This window comes from Balaenoptera acutorostrata, chromosome 2 (genome assembly GCF_949987535.1).
Source record: "Balaenoptera acutorostrata chromosome 2, mBalAcu1.1, whole genome shotgun sequence".
In the NCBI taxonomy this organism is placed as follows: Eukaryota; Metazoa; Chordata; class Mammalia; order Artiodactyla; family Balaenopteridae; genus Balaenoptera; species Balaenoptera acutorostrata.
The window spans coordinates 106147922-106172748 of record NC_080065.1 but is presented as its reverse complement, the minus strand read 5'-3'; the positions used below and the strand labels follow the sequence as shown (position 1 = coordinate 106172748).

The 24827-nt window shown below is 40.6% G+C and overlaps 1 protein-coding gene and 2 pseudogenes across 1 annotated transcript in view; 2 read left to right on the top strand and 1 right to left on the bottom strand.

Annotated features, from left to right (window-relative positions):
• LOC130707177 (peroxisomal multifunctional enzyme type 2-like) overlaps window positions 1–12207 on the top strand; it is a 67077-nt gene extending 54870 nt beyond the window's left edge. Inside the window, exons 16-19 of the mRNA XM_057540386.1 lie at window positions 1363–1428; window positions 9428–9497; window positions 10199–10305; window positions 12106–12207. Of these exons, the coding sequence (XP_057396369.1) occupies window positions 1363–1428; window positions 9428–9497; window positions 10199–10305; window positions 12106–12207 (345 nt within the window). The remainder of the gene's footprint in view (window positions 1–1362; window positions 1429–9427; window positions 9498–10198; window positions 10306–12105) is intronic.
• A 230-nt stretch (window positions 12208–12437) lies between these two features.
• Window positions 12438–12923, bottom strand: LOC130706532 (60S ribosomal protein L21-like; annotated as a pseudogene).
• A 4431-nt stretch (window positions 12924–17354) lies between these two features.
• Window positions 17355–22841, top strand: LOC130706542 (protein FAM170A-like; annotated as a pseudogene).
• Window positions 22842–24827: the final 1986 nt, after the last annotated feature.

Sequence of the window (24827 nt, the reverse complement as noted above, 5' to 3'; positions counted from 1 at the left end):
AAAGACACCGCAAGGAGAAGCCTGCGCACTGCAATGAAGAGAGCCCCCGCTCACTGCAACTAGAGAAAGCCCGCACACAGCAACAAAGATCCAACACAGCCAAAAAAAAAAAATAAATTTATTAAAAAAAAAAAGATTTATGCACTTAAAAAAAAAAAAGGAATGGATAAAGAAGAGTGGTACATATATACAATGGACTATTACTCAGCCATAAAGAAGAATGAAATAATGCCATTTGCAGGAACATGGATGGACCCAGAGACTGCCATACTGAGTGAAGTAAGTCAGATAAAGACAAATATCATATGATATCACTTATATGCAGAATCTGAAAAAAAAACATACAAATGAACTTCTTTACAAAACAGAAATAGAGTCACAGATGTAGAAAACAAACTTATAGTTACCAGGGGGGAAATGGTGGGGGAGTGATAATTTAAGAGATTGGGATTGACATATACATACTACTGTATATAAAATAGATAACTAATAAGGAGTTAACTGTATAGCACAGGGAACTCTACTCAATATTCTGTAAGGACCTATATGGGAAAAGAATCTAAAAAAGAGTGGAGATATAGATATAGATATATATATGTATAACTGTTTCACTTTGCTGTACACCTGAAATTAACACAACATTGTAAATCAACTATACTCCAATAAAAATTAAAAAGAAAATAAATGCAAAGAGATCCACACCCTTAGTAAAGTGCATTTAAAGATTAAATCAATATAGATGTGAATTGTTGGTCTAATTCTTACAGTTATTGTCATCTTTTGCATTGGGAAAAGAGTCTTTACCTTTTTCTCCTTTGTGGCCTAGAGAATGGATCTGGTTATATAATTCCTTTCGTTAAACAAGGTCATTTCAGGGAAATCATAATGTAGATGAAGCTAGCAGTTATGAAATTTTAAATGTCATTATGTGCTGAAAATAAAATATTAAAATAAACTTTTTATCCAGCTTGCAGATTTTGTTACAGTCAGCCCTCCATATCTGTGGGTTCTGTATCCACAGGTTTGGCATCTGCAGATTGAACCAACCGTGGATCAAAAATATTCAGAAAAAAAAAATTCCAGAAAGTTCCCAAACTATTTACACAGCATTTCCATTGTATTAGGTATTATAAGTGTATGGGAGGATGTGCATAGATTATATGCAAATACTACACCGTTTTATATAAGGGATTTGAGCATCTGCAGATCTTGGTATCCATGAAGGGGTCCTGGAACCAATCACCCTTGGAAACTGAGGGATGACTGTATATTGAAACATGGTTGTTTATCAAATATCAGTCTGGGTAAAGAGAATAACAATTATTTTGTTATAATTTAACGTGTAATGTTTTTTGATCTCAGGTAGCTGTAGCCATACCTAATAGACCTCCTGATGCTGTACTTACAGATACCACCTCACTTAATCAGGTAAGAATGTATTTTCGAAAAGTGATAAAGCCACCTGACTCCTGACACTTTTTGATTGATAACTCTGATACCCTGTAATTTTGTGAGTCCAAAAGTAGTGGCTGTGTTCTTCTATGTAATAAAAATAATGGCATATTTCTGTAGTTGAAATTCGTTCTTTCTGAATTTTTACTTAGCAGTTTTTTTCTCCACTAGGTATCAAAAGAAAATGTAAAATGGCTTTTCATTAGTCAATTGAAAAAGCATCATGCTTTGTTGGCAATGGATTGCTTGCCTTAAGGAGACTGCCTAGCTTAGTAGTGAAGAATTTCATTAAAGCCTTAGAGAGCAGGATAAAATAAAAGGCAAATTTCAGTTATCCTTTCTTCTATTGGAAAAGAAAACTGAGCTACATTGCTTCGAGAGAGATTATTTTATGCTAACTTTAGTGGACAGGTACAATAAAGCATCTCAGAAAGGAGTAGATGATTTAATCTCATTTGTTTGGCATAAATAATATGTTTTCTGATGGAGGAGTTAAAATGCCCTGTCAGTTAACAAATTCTGTAAGCATGCAAAGATTTATCTAAGCAGCAAAAGGTGACCATAAAGATGAGAAAAGCAACTTTGTTTTTGAGAGACCTGACCATTCTTCCCTAAGATGGCCAGAATACTAACCATGCAAATATAGAGCAGAATATGTAAAGCTCTGAAGTTATGCTGTGAATAAGCAGGTGATGACAGCACATTATTTGTAAAATTCACTTATTTTTTGATACTAATTTTGATATACTTGATATGAGAACTTCTGCAGGATTTATGTGTGCTGGCAAATAGGAATATAATTTCATGAGCCAGAAAGAATTAAGTTTGGAACATATTAATTGTATTTTTTTATACACTATATAATTGGGTGATAGAACAATACTTTCTACCTCAGATTAGTTTTTGCCTTTAATTGTTCTTCCCATCCCTATTTCTTATCAGTTTCTTAAGAGAGCACTCATATTTATGTTTAATTAAAGCTTCATAGTGAAATTAATTTTATTAGCACAGTAAAGAACAGAAGACTTCATGGTTTCATGGTTCAGAAAACCCAGAAATGCTCCATTATTATTCTTGTGTTACTGAAATAATAAAATGTATCTGCTGTAGATAAGAAAAGCTGAATAGTTTCCATGGCTTGAATTTCTTTATACAGTAAGCAGAAAGATTTTCTTTTTTCAGATGAATAGAACTTTTTGTTAGCTTTTAGCAGACTTGAGTATTTTGCTGTGTGACAAAGGACAGTTTATAAGTTAACAAATCTTTTTTGTATAAATAATGGGCACCCATCATTTGACAGAGGTTCCTGACCATTTGTATCATATGGTCACTCGAGAATATGATAAAAACTACCGACTGTCTCTTCAAAAACATTTTGCATAAAACTTTGCATAAATTTCAGGGGATTTGTGGGCTGTTTTAAATTGGATCTGTGCTATAGGAGATACAAATCAAGTAGAAGAAGTGTGATCTATTGACAAGGAACTGAAAGGACACTTAGATATAAGGCGTAGATGTCTTCATTTCTAGGGCACCTATTCTAAGCAACGAATGATTAAATACAAGGCTTTGAATTATAGAGTAAGTGCTGTAGACATTCTGAGATGGGCTACTCATTAGAGAATGACATACAGAAGAGTTTGGTAGGAAAGATGGGACTTCTGAACTAAAATGGTGTATAGATCTTCTGTCTTGCCAGGGGTATAAGGCTTGCAGTATGGCCTGGAAGGGGATAAGAACTTAGTAATGATAGCAGAAAAGAGCATGATGTATGTACAAGGAGTAAGAATTAGAGCATTCACACCGGAGAGTGGTGGGAGATGATTGTGGACGAACAGACCTTTAAGGAGAAGTGGAAATGGAACAGATTATGTTGTTATAGCCTAAACTTTGTGCCAGGTATTTAAATTAAATAAGTAACTTTTCAATCAGTAGGGAAACTGGCAACCATAGCTCTACCAATATCACTTCTGGAATATTTTGTTTTTCATGCCTTTAGGAAAATTTCTTCATCTTCAAACTGGTATATAGTACAAGTATACTTCATGGTTTTTCATAATTAATAAAGAGAAAATTATTCCCCGATAATCTAGAAAGACCAAAGAATAAATAGGTAACAGGTGTCAGGCTTTGTATTTGAGGAGAATGAAAACAAGTATCTTTAGTTTCCCTAGATACATATCTCCTACTACTTATTCTAACAATTAGGACCTTAGCTACCATCATTGTTAAATAAAGTTAATCTTTGGAATATTGGTTATACTATCCATTAAAGTATAATTCTTTATTATATTACCATGTGTATTGTAAGTACTTTTAAAATTTTGTTTTGAAACAGTGATTTATTATTTTGCATGACTCTGGGTCGCCTGGGTGGTCCTTGTGCTACAAACGGTGTTGGCTGTCACTCATGTGGCTGTTCTCAGACAGCGGCTGGGTGGGGCAGGAAAGTCCCGGATGGCTCTTTCACAAGTGCAGGGTCTTAGTGCTCCCTGTTGGCTGGCGTGCCTCTAATCTCCACCTGGCTTCTTCTCCGGGTGGTGTCTCATCTTCCAGGGCCTTTCTCTGTGGCCCTCAAGGGGATTTCTATTTCAATTTCTGGAGCTGTTTCCTGTGTAGCTTCCTCCCTTTCAGTACGTCTGCATTCCAGCTGCCCATTCTCCCAGAACTCTGATCTTTATCTCTTTAACTCTTTGAGACTGTTTTGCTATGTTTCGGTTTCCCTTTTTGCACTGCAGTCTAGTAAGTGCTGTCAGGCAGAGCGCTGTGGCCATTGTAGAGTCCATCTTGTTTGTTTCTTTTCTATCAAGAATCATAATCCTGTCCTGCCTACTGTCCAATGTCTAAGAACAGTATCTCCCTCGCCCACTTAAAAAAATTTTTTTTTTCCTAATTGTTTACAGTGGAAGAGTAAGTTCATTCCACTTATTCCATCTAGGCTGAAAGTGGAAGTCCTATACCTTTTTATATGCCCATAGTGCCCAATTTTCTCATTTATTACTATTTGTTTTCTCAGTTTTTATTGCTGTGCTTTGTTTCCTACTTGTTTCTAACAATTAAAGAGCCTATTTTATTTTCTTGTTTCTCTTTCCCTTACAGTTCCCATTTTGGGGAATGCATTAATTTTACTTTTTCAGAACAATTTAACATTTATATATTATTCTTCCCTCTTCCCCACCTTTGTTTTAGTCTTAGATTTGCAATCGAATATATATCAATCCTTTTGCCAAAGGTTCTCCCATATCTCCTGGTTGGATAAAGCTCCTCCTGTGGTAGGTTCCCCAAGAAGGCCTCGTGTATAGTATTCCTTTGGTTCCTATGTATTTATTTATTTATTAAATAAATTTATTTATTTATTTTTGGCTGCACTGGGTTGTCGTCGCTGCGCGCGGGCTTTCTCTAGTTGCAGCAATCGGGGGCTACTCTTCGTTGTGGTGCGCGGGCTTCTCGTTGTGGTGGTTTCTCTTTGTTTCGGAGCACGGGCTCTAGGCGTGCGGGCTTCAGTAGTTGTGGCACATGGGCTCAGTAGTTGTGGCTCATGGGCTCTAGAGCACAGGCTCAGTAGTTGTGGCACATGGGCTTAGTTGCTCTGCGGCATGTGGGACCTTCCTGGACCAGGGCTTGAACCCATGTCCCCTTGCACTGGCAGGCGGATTCTTAACCACTGCGCCACCAGGGAAGTCCGGTTCCTATGTATTTAAAACTATTTTTCTATACCCTGGATACTCAAAGGACAGCTTGGCTGGATATGAAATCTTGAGTTTCTTAAAATGGTGTTCCATTGTTGCCTGGCTTTCTATATTGCTGTTTAGAAGTCTGATGCCAGTCATTATCTTCCTTTAAGTTACTTGATCTTTATCCTCAAGGGCTTTAGGATTTTTTTTTCCTTCATCTTTAAAAATCTAATAGTTTTACTAGGATAAGTCTCAGTGTTGCTCATTCCAGGTCAGTTTTCCCATGTACCTGGTGGGCCTTTTTAATATGTGTGTTCAGATCTTCTATTTTCAAAAAGTTTTCTAGGGTTATAATTTTAAATATTAGTTCTTATTCATTGTTTTATTTTTATTTCTTCAGGTACTCTTTATGTACATTGGATCTTTTTCTATCTTTCTTCCAACCATTTTCTGTCCTTTTGTAGTTCTTTATTAATCTCATTTCCATTCTCTTGGTTTTTTTCTTCTTTTTCTTCTATGCCCCTTATTAAAATTTTGTTTGAATATGTTCTCCTTTGGGAACATTATAATTTAGTCTTCAATTTCTGGTATGACTTTGATTTTTCTTTTATTTCTTTCCCAAGTTTAATCATCTCTTACTTCATTTCTTCATGTTTGTTGTCCATTTATATTTTTGGTTTTTGAATTTCAGATTCCAGATGTTTATTTCCTATCCCCAAATGCTTGAGTATTGTGTTATCGTTTTCTTCTGTTTGCTAGTTGTTTTGTTTGGGAAAATTTTATTTATTATAATGTTTTGGTTCTTATTTTCTTTTTTAGTCTTATTGTAGCTTTGTACAGGTGAAGATTACTTACCTATATGCATTTTGTAGGTAAAGTTAGTAGTTTGGGACAGTTTACAAGGTTCTTAAAGAAATTCAAGATTGTCATCTGTCAGTATAGCAAAGTGCCTTTTCTTTAATGGATGGCTTTTTGGAGTAAGGCATAGTGGGGAAGTGTTTTATTAAATTTTTTGTAGTTCTCTTTATCCTGCAGGATCATAAATTTCCCCTCTTGCTTCTCTTTCTTCACCATTCGTCTTCGAAGGAGACATCTTTGTTTCATCCTCTTCTTCCTCAGAAGTATTGCCTTTCTAGGACTGCCGTTTGGAGGCCCGTGCACTTTTAATTCTTTTCTCAGTAGTCAGTATTCTAATCTTCCAGGATTCTTCTCAGTATTTTTGTCCTCGAGGTAGACTGTCTGTGTCTCGAAGTGATTTTTCTTTGTTTCCTTTTTTCTCTTCCATGAGCTTCTGCTATACTCCCCCTCCCCACCCCTACCACTCTCTCTAGCAGTTTTGAGAGGGTGCTCACAAGACAGTGCTGCTGGATATAGGTGTTTTTTTTTCTACTTATAGGAATTTGAAGTGTGTGGTTTTTCTCTTCTAATTACACTGTAGGCCTGGGATCTGTGTAGTTTTACTTGTTTTTCTTGTCGATCTGTTTGCTTTTTTAGGGGATGTGAGGATTTGGGAAGAACTAATTCCTGACCTTTTTTATTTAGCATTTGGTTTAACTTAATGTACACTTTAAAAAAAAAATTTACTTATTTATTTGGCTGCATTGGGTCTTAGTTGTGGCACACAGGGTCTTCGTTGTGGCATGCGGACTCTTTCACTGAGACACGTGGGCCCTCTAGTTCTGGTGCGCAGGCTCCAGGGTGTGTGGGATCAGTAGTTACGGCACGTGGGCTCTCTAGTTGTGGTGCGCGGGCTCTAGAGGGTGTGCGCTCAGTAGTTGTGGCGCAAGGGCCTAGTTGCCCCTTGGCATGTGGGGTATTAGTTCCCTGACCAGGGATCAAACCCATGTCCCCTGCACTGGAAGGTGGATTCTTAACCACTGGATGACTAGGGAAGTCCCTAATGGTATACTTTAAATAAATAAAACTAGGAACTAATTTACTCATATATGGAAGATCCTCCCACTTACATTTAATACTCAAGTAAGACAATATAGATCTATTTTTCTTAGTTTGTATGTGTGAATTTTAGTGATTTTTACATCTAGGCAGAAATGAAACACCAAAACACGAAGCTTTTTGCTTTTCTTCTGAAATACGAAAGTCCTTCAGGATATTCAGAAAATAAACCTTGATAGTGTTCTTTATTGTTTGGAGAATGGTTATTTTGCATTATGATTGAATTTAGTCAAACATCCAATCAGTTGACTTTAGTCATTTCTCATCATAGATCTTTTATGTCTTTGCTAATTCTGCCTTCTGTTGGAAGCAATGCTGTCATTGAAATAATATGAAAATTTTCATATTCCTTTAATATGATTTCTTTAGAAAAGTTGTTTCTTTTCATTTATAGGAATGATATCTGTGGGGTAAGTACACTGACACTAATCTTAAAAACTTGATCGTCTTATACTGTTGCTGAAATCTTTTAAATAATCATAATAGTTCACATTTATTGAGGTATGAATATTTATCAAGGATAATGCTCTGTAAGAGTTTGATTAGCCTCTCAGTTTTTTAAATGAGAAGGTTGAGGCTAGGGTGATAAAGAAAATTGCCCACTAATGGCAGAGCTGGATTTGAACCTAGGTCTGTCTGGTGCCAAAGCCCATGATCTATTATGTGTTTGACACCTTCCGCTTTGGGCCCTGAAATTCGTCATTCTTTTACCATTTGTATGCAACATGATGATGTATATTTGCCTAGTGTTTTATTTTTTTTAAAGTGCTTTCTAAAATTTATCATTTAATCTTCTGCCATCTTATACAGAATCTTAAGTCACATCTATATGATAATTGTTGATTTGATTTAATTATTTTTAGAAGCCATATAAAGGGAAAAAATACTGAGTCATTAAAAAAGTGAATAATTTAGAAAACTATCATATAGAGTGATGGGAAAGAGAAAGAGCTTATTAAAATTGTACAAAACATTAAAAAGTAAACAACATTTTCCTATGAATTACAGGAGATGTTATTTTCTGTAAATAAAATGTGTTAAAAAAGAATAATCAATAATTAAAAACAACAAAAACTCATTAAGAAAGTCAGGTATGCTGACTTGGCTAGTCTCTACACAACATCTTAATAGTCTTGGAAAGCTTAACCTAGCAATTGATAAGAGAGAAGTCTAGAGGCAGACCCAAAGTTAATACACAGATACATTAAATACTTACTGTTAGCTCTTTTGTGAATTTCTTCCCTTCAGTACTGAAAAGTACTCTCTCATTTGACCAACGCACAATTTCAATGCTGGGAAGTATGGTGACTTTTTTCCTATTGTTATCTATATCTTTCTGCTAATTGTGCCTTATCTAAGTACAGAAGTGATGTGAAGATCTGGAGTAAGCAGGAATATAATCTTAATGGCAAGTTATTAGTCTGTTTTTTTGCAGGATGAGCTGATCTCAGGATTTAGTATACCCAGTAGAATGAAAGTTTGTGAGAAGTGTGTGATGTTTATATGTCTAGTATTGGGTTACAGGCTTCAATTTAAAACACCCCATTAAGAAAGTTGGCATAAATTTTGCTTGGTTAGAAGAGGCTATAAACATTTACACCTTATCTTCATTGTGTTTTTTAAAAAAATGTTTGTTTATTTTATTTTGTTTTTAAAAAATTAATTAATTAATTAACACTTTTTGGCTGCATTGGGTCTTTGTTGCTGTGCGCGGGCTTTCTCTAGTTGCGGCGAGCGGGGGCTACTGTTCGTTGTGGTGCACAGACTTCTCATTGTGGTGGCTTCCCTTTGTTGAGGAGCGTGGGCTCTAGGGCATGTGGGCTTCAGTAGTTGGGGTGCTTGGGCTTCAGTAGTTGTGGCTCGCGGGCTCTAGAGCTCAAGCTCAGTAGCTGTGGCGCACGGGCTTAGTTGCTCCACGGCATGTGAGATCTTCCCGGACCAAGGATCAAACCCGTGTCCCCTGCATTGGCAGGCGGATTCTTAACCAGTGCGCCACTAGGGAAGCCCTTCATTGTGTTTTAACGAGAGTAGATTGATGGATTCCTTTTTGTGAATTTCTCCTTCGGCAGTGGTAACCAGTGTTGTTCCCAGATGTAGTTCTTGGTTCCCCTTCCTATTATTTGACAGTCCTCACGCCTTATGATCTCAGTGGCAGGTGTTACAAAAAGCATTTGATTTACACTTAATCTTTTTTTGTTAGAAATAGTTATTTTTTAATCAAAGCTACTATGAGGTACATTATAATGCATTTCTTATGCAATAATCAGCCATATTTCCTGTTTTTATTTTAATGTATTCTAAGAAGGCACTGGGTGCTAGTTTCTTTTATAATTCTTTCTCCACAGGCTGCTTTGTACCGCCTCAGTGGAGACTGGAATCCCTTACACATTGATCCTGACTTTGCTAACTTAGCAGGTGAGTTGCTAATAATGTGAGCCAATGAAAATATTAGCTCAGTTATCTAAATAATACTTAAAGCCGTCGCTACTTATGACTGGAAGTTTGAGTAACATTTTAAAAATAGCCCTCTCCTAATATGTTTATGCAAAAGACATGGAAAGGTGGGAAGTAGTGTTCAGAAAATGGTGTACGTGAAATTCAGATTATGGTGGAAGGTAGCTCCTGCTAGTGCAAGGTCTAGGATGGGACCATGGGGATGGGTGTCTGAGTTATCATGAAGGTCAAGGCCATTGGAGGGGAGAGCAAAGAACTGAAAGGTTGAAGAAGGATCATCTACATACATGGATATTGAAATCACTGTGGATGATTTCGTGGTTACAACCAAAGCGAAACAAAATAATTATTTGTGTCCCCAGATCTCTGACATTCCTTCCCTTTTTTTTTCTTCTTTTGTTTATTTCATAATTTTTTTCCCAGGAAGTATTATTTATAAAATATTTTCCATGTTTCTTAACACATTATTGACTGGAGATGTATTAACGCCATAGGCGTTAGTTTCTGCAAAAATCCCCCTGGTCAATAATGTGTTAAATTAGGTGGTATGAGTCAGGCTAATGCAGTTTAAAAATGTATTTTTGAAGTCCTGAATGAACTGTTCTTGGTTTTTAAACATGAAATGTGCCTTTATCTAACTAAATTCTCTCTCTCATTTTTAGGTTTTGACAAGCCCATATTACATGGATTATGTACATTTGGATTTTCTGCCAGGCATGTTTTACAGCAGTTTGCAGATAATGATGTGTCAAGATTCAAAGCAATTAAGGTATGTGTAAATTATTAATAATTTAACTACTTGTTCCTTTTTAGTTTTAGAGGAGTCTTAGTGACTTCATTTAAAAATAGGTACTATCCGAAGTTATTATTTTTATTATTTCATTGACTTGGCAATCCGCAAGTTCTCTTTTTGTAGCTATAAATGCCTCTATTACACATGCATCATGAAGGATATTATATACAGTTATACTTTTAACAGATTGATTTGATTGTTTTGTAAATTAATTAGGAGCATACATATATCAGCATATATGCCTTAACAAACTCAAGATTTACCTTTAAAAATTTATTTATTCATGTTTTACAGTTTTATAATTTGCCTTAATTTAATTGAAAATGTTAAGTGGCTGCATTTGAACTCTAATAAACATGCACCTATATCAGTATGTTGGTTGCATATTGATTTTAGTTTTGCACTTTTTTTTTTGTGGTCACTGTAAATTTCTTTATTTTTTGGCTGTATTGAGTCTTCCTTGCTGCGCGCAGGCTTTCTCTAGTTGTGGCGAGTGGGGGCTACTCTTCATTGTGGTGTGCGGGCTTCTCATTGCGGTGGCTTCTCTTGCTGCGGAGCACAGGCTCTAGGTGTGCGGGCTTCAGTAGTTATAGCACGCGGGCTCAGTAGTTGTGGCTCGTGGGCTCTAGAGCACAGGCTCAGTAGTTGTGGCACACGGGCTTAGTTGCTCCGCAGCATGTGGGATCTTCCTGGACCAGGGCTCGAACCCGTGTCCCCTGCATTGGCAGGCGGATTCTTAACCACTGCACCACCAGGGAAGCCCTAGTTTTGCACTTTTAAGTTAGCTTCAAGTTTTCATCCATTATAAATTGCAAAGAAAACTGACTCTGCACAGTTTTGCATAAATCGAAAGACATACACTTAAAACAAAACAAAACAAAACTTTAAGGCAGTGTCAAATAGCTCCAAAAGCTTTTATCAGTTTGTGCTCCTTGCAGCAGTGGAAATTTATTTTCTGATGTCTTGCCTTTGATAACACTGATTATTCTCATTATTATAACTATTTTATAGTTATTACTATAATTATTTTAAAAACCAGCGAATAATATATACACAGAGCAAATAAAATAGTATAGAAAATTAGGAAATAAAAAATGTAATTATTCTGTCCTATACAACAACCCCAGGTCTTATTCCTCAGACTTAATTAGTGCTTTTTTTTAAATTAATTAAATTAATTAATTTATTTATGGCTGTGTTGGGTTTTCGTTTCTGTGCGAGGGCTTTCTCCAGTTACGGCAAGTGGGGGCCACTCTTCATCGCGGTGCGCGGGCCTCTCACTGTCGCGGCCTCTCCCGCTGCGGAGCACAGGCTCCAGACGCACAGGCTCAGCAGTTGTGGCTTACGGGCCCAGTTGCTCCACGGCATGTGGGATCCTCCCAGACCAGGGTTCGAACCCGTGTCCCCTGCATTGGCAGGCAGACTCTCAACCACTGCGCCACCAGGGAAGCCCCTAGTGCTACTTTTAACTGCTTCTCTTAAGTTGTTTTGGTGGTTACCTATATAACTCTACTTAATATGATTATTCTTCTGTGTTTTGATTTGTCAAGATTAAACTATTTATTGATTCTATATTTTGAAAGACAAAGAATTAACTTTTACTAACTATATCTCTACTAATTTTATCATACTACTATTTTTATGAATTTAAGTATAGTCCAGTCTCTGTTTCTTCCTTTTATGCTCTCCAACCTTCCCCCCAAATACCACCCCCCTGCAAAGTGGAAAAGTTTCATATTAAAACATTCTTAACCCTAAAACACATTTTTTTGAAAGGTTCGTTTTGCAAAACCAGTATATCCAGGACAAACTCTACAAACTGAGATGTGGAAGGAAGGAAATAGAATCCATTTCCAAACCAAGGTATGGATAATGTAGTTAGAGGTACATTGTTTCGTTAACCCTCTTCACTGTATCCTATAATTATGTTCCATCCTAGCATTCTTTTGGTTAATATTATGGATATGAGATAAAACTTAGAAAGTTTTTTTTAAAAAAGCAGTAGTAACTTTTAATTGAAAATAAGATGCCTCCGTACCTTGTTTTTTATTTTCTGTTTTTTTTTTTTTTTTTTTTATAGTCCAGGTCTTTTATTTTCTTTACCCCCATCATGCCATGAATTCATAGGGAATGGGCTCCAACAGTTCAGGCTTCTTTCCATTGGTTCTCACGAAGTGTGCTTCCCTGGGGGGAGCAGGCTGGCGCTTCAGCTGAACCCAAGTACCTTTCTCTTTGGCTTCCTTCTTTTTCTGATCATTTTCCTTCACTCGTTTCAGGAAGCTATCTCAGCTCTTAGAGTGCGTAACATGCTCAATACGCACATTAATTCTCTTGGCAAGAATCTTGCCCTTAGCTTGTATGTTTACAATGATGCCAACAGCATGCTGGGTAACATTGTAGACTCTCCCAGTTTCGCCATGGCAACATTTGTGGGGCATTCCTTTTTGAACACTGCCCATTCCCTTGATATCTACAATATCACCTTTCTTGTAGATTTGCATGTATGTGGCCAAAGGAGCAGCTCCATGTTTTCTAAAAGGCCTAGAGAACATGTAGCGGGTGCCCCTCCTCTTTCTCTTTGTGTTGGTCATTTTGGCGAATTACTGGAAGATGGAGGTTCTGGCCGAAAAGAAGCTATTTTCTGTTTTTTATTCTCAGCTAAATTGGTGCCTGTCTACATAGCATTTCTGAAAACCCAACCAACCATATCTTTTTGGCTCAACCCATCATTCAAGTTGTTGTCAGAATATAATCTTCAGAAAATTAAAGGCATGACTCTCAGACAGATATAAAATGAAAATGTGACACAAATTAACATCTTATGTCACAGAGTCTGGGCTTAATTAATAGTAAGTAACAAGACAGAGTATATCTCCCTATAGAGTTAAGTAATTTTGGGGTGAGGCTGTTAGCAGTGCTCCAGTAAAATACTAAAAGGACATGCAATCAGCCTTTTATAAGTTTTTTACAGATTATTTTTGTTAATACAATTGACCAGGGTGACACTTTTTGGCCTGATCATTTGTACTACATTGATGGTTTGTGTCGAGCAGTTTAAATACCACCACCAACAATAATAACAGCTTAAAGTTGTCGAGTACCTATAAGCAGGCTATCCCATTATTTCTACTATGCGTAACAGCTCTACATTTAATTTAGGAAAATCTAGGTTCAGGCCTCCTAAATAACTTGCTCGTGGTCACGTAGAAAGTGGTGGAGCTGGGATAGACACCCAGGCCTGCCTGGCTCAAGGCTTCCTTCCTAGGCCCTAACTTTTTTTTTTGTTTTTTTTACTGTATCATGATTTCTTTTTTTTTTTTTTTTTTAACATCTTTATTGGAGTATAATTGCTTTTGATTGTTGTGTTAGTTGCTGCTGTATAACAAAGTGAATCAGCTATACGTATACATATATCCCCATATCCCCTCCCTCTTGTGTCTCCCTCCCACCCTCCCTATCCCAGCCTTCTAGGTGGTCACAAAGCACCAAGCTGATCTCCCTGTGCTATGTGGCTGCTTCCCACTAGCTATCTATTTTATATTTGGTAGTGTATATATGTCCATGCCACTCTCTAACTTCGTCCCAGCCTACCCTTCCCCCTCCCCATGTCCTCAAGTCCATTCTCTACATCTGCATCTTTATTCCTCTCCTGCCGCTAGATTCTTCAGAACCAATTTTTTTTTCTTTTTAGATTCCATATAAATGTGTTAGCATACGGTATTTGTTTTTCTCTTTCTGACTTACTTCACTCTGTATGACAGACTCTAGGTCCATCCACCTCAGTAAAAATAACTCAATTTCGTTTCTTTTTATGGCTGAGTAATATTCCATTATATATATGTGCCACATCTTCTTTATCCATTCATCTGTCGAAGGGCACTTAGGTTGCTTCCATGTCCTGGCTATTGTAAACAGTGCTGCAATAAACATTGTGCTACATTTGTCTTTCTGAATTATGGTTTTCTCAGGGTATATGCCCAGTAGTGGGATTGCTGGGTCATATGGTAGTTGCATTTTTAGTTTCTTTTTTTTTTTTTTTTTTTTCCACACACACACACTGTATTTTATTTTTACAAGAGATAAATAGACTGACACCAAGCATTGTACATGGATGACCACAACAAAAGCAACAATGATTGCAGTTACCAAACATGAAACACACTCATACTATGTCATAATATTGACATTCAGTCCAGTAATCCTCCACTGTAACAGCTCCTTTACTTTGCAGTGAAAATTGATTTGTATATTCTTTGCCTCTGAGTCCTTGTGGGATTTTTTTTTAATTCAGACAGATAGTCACAAAAATTATACTCATCCTCATCAGTTCACTCAGTCCCATGTAATTAATTTCTTTTTTATCTTGATCTTTTCTTAGCACTTTTATGAGTTCATCAGTTTTTCATTAGAGTTCTGAAAATGCTTATTCATTCAGTTCAGCAGTACAGTCAGTTACCAGAAACCTGTAGTTGTCAGAGTCTTTTCCATGAATTTCTTGAAGATGAAACCCTTTTATAGGAACATATTTGCAAAAGCATCAGAGTACACCCAGAACTGTCTGTAAATGACAAAAGACTTAAAAATGACCATGGTTAAAGATTTGATGAAAGTTCATAATAATGCAGTTGACAAGAAAATTAATTATTTCTGAGATATACATTTTAAAGTAATAACTAGGATTATTACTTATAACATTATACCAGAACATATAAGATTTTTAGAAGTTTCCTGTAATGTCTGAAACATTTATATTAACATATTTCCATACATATTTCCATACAAATACAAATATAAGATTTTTAGAAATTTCATGTAATGTCTGAAACATTTATATTAACATATTTCCATACAAATAACCCAATGAAAGTTTAGTATTAGTTGTTTTGTTTGTTTTTTTATACTGCAGGTTCTTATTAGGCATCAGTTTTATACACATCAGTGTATACATGTCAATCCCAATCGCCCAATTCAGCACACCACCATTCCCACCCCACCGCAGTTTTCCCCCCTTGGTGTCCATATGTCTGTTCTTTATATGTTATAGACTTACTTCTTTGTTGGCTATGTAGTTTGTAAATATTTTCTCCCAGTCTCTAGCTTGACTTCTTATACTCTTAAAAGAATCTTTCACGTAGCAAATGATTTTAGTTTTGATAATGTCTAGTTTACCTATTTTTCCTTTTATGGTTCATCTCTTTCCTGGTTTATTGCAATAGGCCCACTGTTCTCTCTGATTCTGACCTTGCCTCCTAAAAGTCTGTTCTTAACAAAGCAATTAGAGTGATCTTTTAACATGTAATTTCTCATTTAAAACTCTCCAAGCTTCCCATGTCACTCAGAGTAAAAGCCAAAGTTTGAGCAGTAGCCTCTAAAACCCTATATAATTTGGTTCCTCATTATCCCTCTGACTTCCCCTCTTACCACTCTCTCCCTCCCTCAGCCACACTGGCTTTCTTCCTGGTATTCAAACAGGCCAGGCAACCCCTGACCCAGACTCCAGTCTCTTTTTGCCTGAAAAATGTAACCTTGGCTCTAAGCTCCCTTATTGCCCTCAGGTACTACTGAGATGAGGCCCTTTTAGTGAAGCCTTCCATGATCTCCCATTCAGCATAGAAATTGCCCTATTTCCTATAGTCCCATATCCAGTTGCTTGTTTTCTTTTTCATCATGGTACTTGAAAATATCTAACCTACTAGGTATTTTACTTATTTAAAAAAAATGGTCTATCTTCTCCTCTAGAATTAAGCTCCTTGAGAGAAACTCTTTGCATCTTTTTTGTTCTTAAATGTTCAAGTACAGAATCTAGAGAGCCTGGCATATAGTAGGGGCTAAATAACGGTTTCTATAATGAAGAATGGACAGAGAAATGAAGGAATGACAAAAGTATGTCCCAACCTAGCTGGGGCTTGCTGTGATGAACCCATTGGCTCTAGGTTGGAGAACCTGAGCTGGTACGTTTGGAATCATCTTTCCTTTTCTGAGGAGAGGTTCATTTCTTTCAGAAATTCAGGGTCTAAGAAAGATGCCTTAAGAATCATCCTCCTTGGAATGACGGCATTAGAACTTCTAATGAAAGTTCAGCTCCTAAGGAAGTGGTGATTATCACCGGTTGTTAATACTCTTTGTTGAATGGTTGGTGAGGAGCATTGTGGTTCCTCATCATTATGGATGGAGGGACCAAGCTGACAGTACCTGAGCTCACTGATCAATCTTAACTTCATTAAAAACCGGACAACTTTTTGTACTTACTGTTGCAAAGCAATAGGAAGGTACACAGCATCACTTATAAAATAATCTTGTAGTAACATGAAATCGAATCTAAATCTAATTAATTCTCTAGCTATAACTACCTGTTTATAAGGAAATCGAGGTAATAGGGAACATCTTAAATGACATCACAGGAATACAATCAACAGACTCCTGTGGAAAATTCTACAGGATAAATTACTTAGTTTCTTCAATAAATCGGTGCCAAATCAAAGGGAGGGAGAACTGTTGTAGACTAAAAGACACATGGACATATTGCAAGGCGTGGACCTTCTTTAGATCTTGATTTCAATAGATCATGTATAAAAAAGACATTTAAACACATTTGGAGGCAATTGAGTATGGCTTAGTTATTGTGGTAAAAGAAATGATGATTAAATTTGTTGGGCGAGAGAATGATGTTATGTTAGAAACAAGTTTTTATCTGTTGGAGGTAAATACTGTGGCATGTAAGGAGAAATGACATAATGTCTGAGATTTACAATAAAAAACAGCACTTCCCCCACCCTCCCCAAACTCCTAAACCAAAATAAATACACAAAGAAATGAAAGTGTGCAAGTGAGTGAGTGTGTTTGTGTGTGTGTGTGTGTGTAGCAGAAGAAGAATGGCAGACTTTTGATAATTGTTGAAACTGGGTGATGGGTAAATGGTGCTGCATTCCTTTTATATCATTCTCTTTACTTTGTGTATGTTTGAAAATTTCTACCACAAAAAAATTAAGAAAAAAAATCCTCCTTGTCCCTTCTTTTCTAGAGATTTTCCAAGAAGCAGGAAGATTGAATCTCATCAGCAAACCCTCACAAGGCTGAAGTTGTCCTCTCTTCACTCTCTCGGTGCCTGAAACTTTAAGTCATTCTGCAGTGCCTTTTCAAATTGGGACCCGCCTCAGTCCATGTGGTATTTCTAATGAAAGCAGTGACTTCTGGGAGGCTACCTCATCCCGTGCACCAATCTTCCCACTGGATCATCCTGGCCACTACCTCAAAATGAGGTGTCTCTAATTCTAGAGTGGAATCAGGAGGATCCAGATGCATTGCCACTTATAACTGGTATAAATTACAGCCCACAAGCAGAGGTGTGCAAGAAATAGTACGAAAATTTTTTTATAACTCCATGTAATTTGTATTTGAAGCCTTGATCCTGCTGGTGTCCTGTTTGGATTTCCGCCATCCCTATTTGGAAGTCATACAGGGCCAAGGTTTTGAGAGAGTGGGTGGAAGCATGATCATTGTTGACTGGAGCCCACAGTTGTAAGTGTAGATGCCCATCAGCTCGGGGGCCGTGCCTCCTTTAGGTTTGGTGGCTCCTGTGCCATGCGTGGGACAGGTTGCCATGATTCTGCTTGTATGCACACTACAGCCATCTCCTTTTGGAATTTTTGCTCCATTTACCCCTCCAGCCACACTTGAGAGGCCTTTTCTCCTCCAGGATTTACAGACATCTCTCTCTGACTTAATTAGCACATTTCAACACTCCAGTAGGGAAACAAGACAGTACCTAATTTCAAAAACCTGCTTCTGTTATGTTTCTGCTCAAGTATCCTCTCTTTTCCATGGAGTTTGCGATTTTAGAAATAAAAGCCAAGATGATCAGCATGCTATTTCTGCTATGCCCTGCCGGGCTCTTCCACTGGCCAGTGAACATAGGGTCTGCTACCCACTTGAATGCAGAAGGGAAAACGTGAAATAAAGGAAGAAAAGGAAAAAAATGAACAGGAACAGATTAACATCTCAAAGTATCCTGCCACATTTGAAAGATGTGAGAGTTGAATTCATGGGAAAGGTTCTGCTGGGAAAAAGGAGTTGTTCTTGAAAATGGGGTCTGTGCTGTTGCAGAGACTGTTGAACCTAGGTCCACAGAATGCTCTGATGTCATCACTGAGGTTAGAGAATTCTGCTGTAGGCCTGGCAACCTTTGAAACTTAACAGCCCTGGTGAGCACTAAGCAGTACTGCTTGTTCACTAAGTGGTCCAAGTTGTTCAGCCATTTAGGAGACTTGACTATTTTTATTTGTATTGAATCATTTCAACGGATTTCCCAAAAGCCAAGAAGGGCCAACCTGTAGGGAAGAGGAGGAGTTGGACGTGAGGCATCTTCTAAGGGAATCTTCCAGTTGGTACGATGAGACGGCGACAAAAGAGGAAACATCTGGAAAGTGAAGAGTCCCAGGAAACTGCCGAGAAGGGAGGAGGTATGTGGGGGGCAACTTGTGGGGGGAACATGGGTTTCTGCCAAACTGAGCCTTCTCTAGGAAGGGGGGTACTGAGAACGTGTCACCTGTGAAGCAGGGTGCGAGAGACCTTGTCTCACTGATGCTGCCGTATCCACGCAGAGGGTCCCTGTGGTGTGAGACGGCACAGAACGGCCAGGTGCCCCTGGGAGATGGGAGGTCAGCTCCGCTGGTCTGAGGACCCTCTCCTGGGGCTGCCGGGCCTGGAGCTTTGTCGGACTCACAGCAGGCTGCATCCTGCTTGCACAGACCTAGAGGTGCAGCTTTTCTCAGTCCCCGAGTTCTCTCTTATTCTCTTTGATCTTCCCCTGGGGTCACGAGGTGGGGGGTGTGAAGGATGCAAGGATGCTGAGAGAGACCCATGAGCTGCTTGGCCCCTTTTGCCAAAGTGGAAAGAGAAGCCCCATGAGTTGAAGGCCTTGTTGAAAAGTATCTTGAGAAGTGGAATGCAGTTCGAAAGGAGATTGTTTGTCTAGGGATGGTGTCATTGAAAGCAAGGACGTTTTATTCCTTCGACAGGAAGAATTTCTCAAAGGAGATCAAGGGAAGGGAAGGGCTTTCCAGAGACTGAGCCCGCATGGGCGGGGGTGAGAGATGTCCTCAGGGTCCTGCGGGGAGCTCTGAGAGCCACGGGCCACCTGGTGCCTGCGTGCCTTAAACGTAGGCGAGTAGCTTGCCCTGGGAGAGGGGTGGTCACGTGAGGAAGTGGGGCAGAGTGGAGCCTACCCCAGACTTCCAGCTGGAGGCCTCTGCCCCAGATTAGAGCCCAGTAGCTCCTACCAGGCCTAGGGTCCTGGAGACTAGGATGGGCCCTGGGAGTGGAGGTCTCGACAGCAGGCAGATTTTCAGGCAGTGGCTGGGACAGGCTGGGGAAGGCAATGACTGCCCCTGTCTCACCATTCAGAATATTTTTCTCTATGTTCCAGTGTGTGTGTGTGTGAGTGTGAGTGTGTGTGTGTGTGTGTGTGTGGTAGTGGAGAGAAGAGCGGGATGAATGGGGGTAGAGTGCTCATCAGATATAAAGTCTGCATGGTAAAGTTCTTGTCACCCTGCCTGGAGCTGGGTGACACTCGGTGTATGTAAGAGTGTGTACAGAATTCTTGTTAGGGGTGTTTTATGAGGCAGTAACTCATACACCCATGTACACTCTGATACAGCAAATATATCACACACCCCACATATAACTTCCTTATCAAACCACACACAGCACATGTAGGTATATACACGCATCACTCCTGAACTACGTTCTCATACAACCCACCTGTGTCACAATCCTCTCCTCCAACACCAAACGCTGGAGATGAGATATGTATATAGACACACACACTATATATATATGACACACACACTATATATATATGTATCTCCTCAACTCTCGCAAACACAGCTAACTTCAGCTATCTCTAAATACCTCTGTAAGAACCAGTCACATGTCATACACACCACACTTCTAACACATTCTTTAGTGATGCCAGACCCGCTTTGTACAAACCACAGTAAAGCACAGTCTCACTAACCCATGTCAGGGTTGCCAGATAAAATATGGGCTGTCCAGTTAAATTTGAATTCCAGATAAACAACAAGTAATTTTTCAGTATGAGTATGTCCCAAATATTGTATGGGCCATACTTACACGAAAAATAAGTAAGACCAAATACTGCATGGGAATACTTACACTACAAAATTATTCTGGGTTTATCTGAAATTGAAATTTAACCGGGTGCCCTGTATTTTTGTTTGCTAAGTCTGGCAACCCTTATATACTTACCGCCAGCTGATGTGTTATATTGATTGTATTGTTGTTTAGTGTTTGTCTTCCTCTACTAGAATGTGCAGCCTTACCAGAGACTAGAACAATGGAAGAGTGCCGGATACATAGGAGTAGCTGCTTACTGAACCTTGGTGAATGAATGAATGAACACACACCATAAATACAAGCCACACCGTGTGATGAGGAAAAGTTACATGTCCCAGAATTCCTGACTTGTGAACAGAAATCATGCACACAGAGGCCACAGATACAGATACACACATCTGCACTGTGCTCCCCACGCCAACCCCACACTTACCACAGACTTAAGTGATAGACATCACTCACTCTTCACACATACTCACAGTCACCACCTAGGCCCACATTACCCACAAGACACTGACAGAATAAGTACTGATTTTAATTAAATACTGGAGTATCCACTGGGAGCCACACTCTCAACTGTGTGTATTCACTGCACCTGACACATGTCAGACCGTCAGTAAATATTTGTGGACAGAGGATTGAGGAACCCACCCTGAGCCTTTCATTCCTCCCTCAGGAATCTCGAAGTCACAAGAGGATCCCCCTCAGCTTGGATCTCCTGTGGTGGCCCAAGGCTGCAGCCCAGGGGCAGGGGAGGTCCCCTCTGCCTCTGAATACTTCTGTGCTTCTTCTCCACGCAAGCTCATCCGTGGTGGTAAGGGCGCGGGGCTCCTCAGGTGAGGGGCTGCTTGGCTGGGAGGCAGGAGGCACACAGATCCCAGGGAGGCTGAGAGGAAACCCAGGGTCATCAGAGGCGCTGAGGGCTCTGTGGAGGAGCCTGAGCAGGATGGCTGAGCTGTACGAGGGCGTGGATCTCAGCTGAGTCGGGGGGCGTGTGAATCCTGGTACCACCATGGTGGGGAAGTTAAGGAGCAGGGGCCGGAAAGGTCTGGGCTTGAGGTGGAGGGCAGAGGGACCAGATTAAGCATCTTCAGAGGAAAATGTAGGGTTTGCCTTTGCCTTTGCTTCCTGAGAAGGACAGAGTTCTTCATCATAGACCTCCAGCCTGAGAGCAGGACCATCCAGCTGAGGTCCACCCAGCTCACACATACATCCGCTCTCCAGGCACAGCCATTCTCAGTGCACACGTAAACCCCAAGCACGTGATCCACAGTGCTCCTCTCCTACACCCCCATTCCACAAGTAATGCACCACCGATATTCCCAAACTCACACTCCTCGTAGTACACGCATCCTCCCACATCCCTCACATACCACAGCCCTCACCACCATACTCCACACCCCTGTATACAGACACCGCTCCAGTATCCCCCCACACGCAGATGAAAAGCCCACAGATGACACCAGATACACCACTCCATCCTACGGCCAACAGACACCAAGCTCATGACACAGCTACGTCATGCAAATGTCCCTCTCTCATCTACCACACCTGCTCCCTCAGCTTCCAGCATGGCCCGCGCATGTTATTATGTTTTTAATTTCCTTTCCCAGGAATCTGGAGATTACATCGAGACACTCCCCGGCCTAGAGCAGCCCTAGCCCGGGTTCAGGAACAAGGGGAGACCGCTCCCCCACCACAGTGTGTCGCCTTCTCATCCCCTTCATTCAGTAAGACCTCTCTGTATACAAACAAAGAGGAAAGAGGCATGAAAATATACTACATGCGGGTGAAAACGATCAAGGGTGTAGCTGTCTCCTGGGAGACAGAGAAACCCTTGGGGTTGCTAGAAAAGCGGCTGAGGATAGAAGAAGTGACCCTTCCTGAGGATGTGCGGGTAGGTTCTCCCCGCTCTGCTGTGTCCACCAGAAACCGCCTGTCTGACAGTGAGCCCACTGGGGCGGAGAAAGAGTGTGAGGAAAGGGCAGAGCCATACAGCCCATCAGGGTCAGCTGCAGTCCAGGAGAGACCCAGGGCCAAGACACCGGACTGGCTGGTGACCATGGAGGCCGGCTTCAGGTGCATGGCCTGCTGCCGGGTGTTCCCCACCTTGGAGATCCTCCGGCAGCACGTGCGGTACGGCGTCCAGGAGGGCTTCAGCTGCCATGTCTTCCATCTCACCATGGCCCAGATGATGGGCGATGTGGAATCCGAGAGCACCACCGAGGAGGAGGTGGAGGAGGAGGAGAGGAGGAGGAGAAGCAAGGAGCAAAGGAGAATGAGGAGGAGCAGCCCACGGGGGAAGACCTCAGCCCGAGGAGACCGTGGAGCCAATGTCCAGGCTGCGTGTTACATTCTCCGAAGGAGAGGAAGTGAGCAGGGGCTGGGGCTGCGGAGGGAGCTGTACCTTCTCCGAGCCAGTCCCATCTCTCCACCCCAGACTCATGCTTCCAAAAGGGAGAGTTGGGGGCTTTAGCACCTCAGGGGGACCTGAAGGGGAGATAACCGGCTCCCGTGCTTCTGGCCCAGTCATGTAATAATAAAGTCATGACTGTAAGTGGGAATTGATCCTGAGCTTTTCAGCTTCCACAGGAAATTCTCTTTAGCGAAGAAGTGTTTTTCTCTCTTTTGATTTCCACACAGCAACTGAGATTCATGGGACAAGATCCTAGAAGACGGTGTGGCCTTCTGTTGGAAGAGGTAAGGCTTGAGGCTGGCACAGTCTTCTGAGCCTATGTCACGAGGGCCCCGAGGAGTGTAAGGGAAGGGGCCGCAGAGATGTGCTGGTTTATCTAATGGCTCTGCAGTTGCATCAACTTGGGACACACCCAGCACTTCCAAAGGAATTGACCTCTGTTGACTTAAACAAGAATGTGGAGCGTTTTGACTAGGAGTTTTCTCAGGGTCTGCATGATGGACCTCAGCTCTTAAGAGGACGTACTGCCAGCAGCTCCTTCTCGGCAGAGAGAGCCAGGGGTGGTCTGAAGAGAGGACAGGGGGCCCCGCAGGACCAGAAGTTTGAGGTCTGAGAGCCTGTGGCCTGAGCTGAGATCTCACCCTGACCAGTGTACCTAGCCTTCTGGGACAAAGGGAAATGTGAAAGGGAGTCAGGTGGAAATGAGGTCCCCCGAGATATGGAAATGTTCCAGAAGCTTCGTTGTGCGGTAGTTGATCTGGAGCCAAGCTCACTGTGGTGTGTGTGGCTCTGAGCTTTAAGGCAACGCTGGAGGGTAACCCCGACCAGCAGAGCTTATAGTGCTTCTTGTCTCTTCCTGTTCTGCCTCATTTGTTTTATCCCTTCCAGGGAGAAGAAAGGACCCTCGGGATAGTAGTAGCAGACAGAGTGCCAGTGGTCTGAAGGAGGATGAAGGGCCCAGCACTCAGTCTAACATCATATGACAGTCTAAATATCATAGGCAATAAAGGGCATTTTCCAAACCTTTCCTGGATGTTTCATTTAATTACATTTATCTATCTATGCATCTATCTATCAGTCATCTACATCTGTATCTTTCAGGGTTCATGAACAAGCTTTCACATAAGCACTAGGGACGTCCACCAGCATTTTCCAGAAGGAGGCCTGAAAACTGCTGGGGACTTCTCACAAATAGGGAATGGCCACAACCCTTGCCACACAGACTATGTGCGTGGCCCTCCTGACTTACTCCCACTCACTCTGTGAATTGCCCGAGGCCTGAGATGGGGGTGCTGGCTGGAGGCAATGATCACGTGCAGGCTGGATCTCCTCCAGATTCTGATTCTCTTCCTGGGCATGTCGTCCTCAAGCACAGTTTCCATGTCCCTGGCCACACTGATCTCCCTCCTTCAGTCCTTCCCTCCCTCCCTCTCCTGCCTCCTAGTGCAGAGAATACTTTTTACATTTGAGATGAGATTTATATTTTGTTCACAGAATTCTCACCTGTTCTACTGTGGCCTCCGTTTTTAACATTCCAAAGCTGAGAAGTTTCTTTTTTTCTCCCTCATTTCTGCTGAGTCTTTACCTTCCTAATGCAGTGAACTCAGAGTGCCTAGCTGACTGGATGGGGGAAAAAAATCCAGGGAGCAAAGAGAAATAATAAAAAATATATCAGTTAATTTTTCATAGTGTTATCCAACTATATATTTTTAAAAATTAGGAATAATATTAGGAATGTTCTCTTTATAAAAAAACTGAATTATTGGGCTTCCCTGGTGGCGCAGTGGTTAAGAATCTGCCTGCAAATGCAGGGGACATGGGTTCGAGCCCTGGTCTGGGAAGATCCCACATGCCGCAGAGCAACTAAGCCCGTGCACCACAGCTACTGAGCCTGCGCTCTAGAACCCCCATGCCAAAACTACTGAGCCCCCGTGCCATAACTACTGAA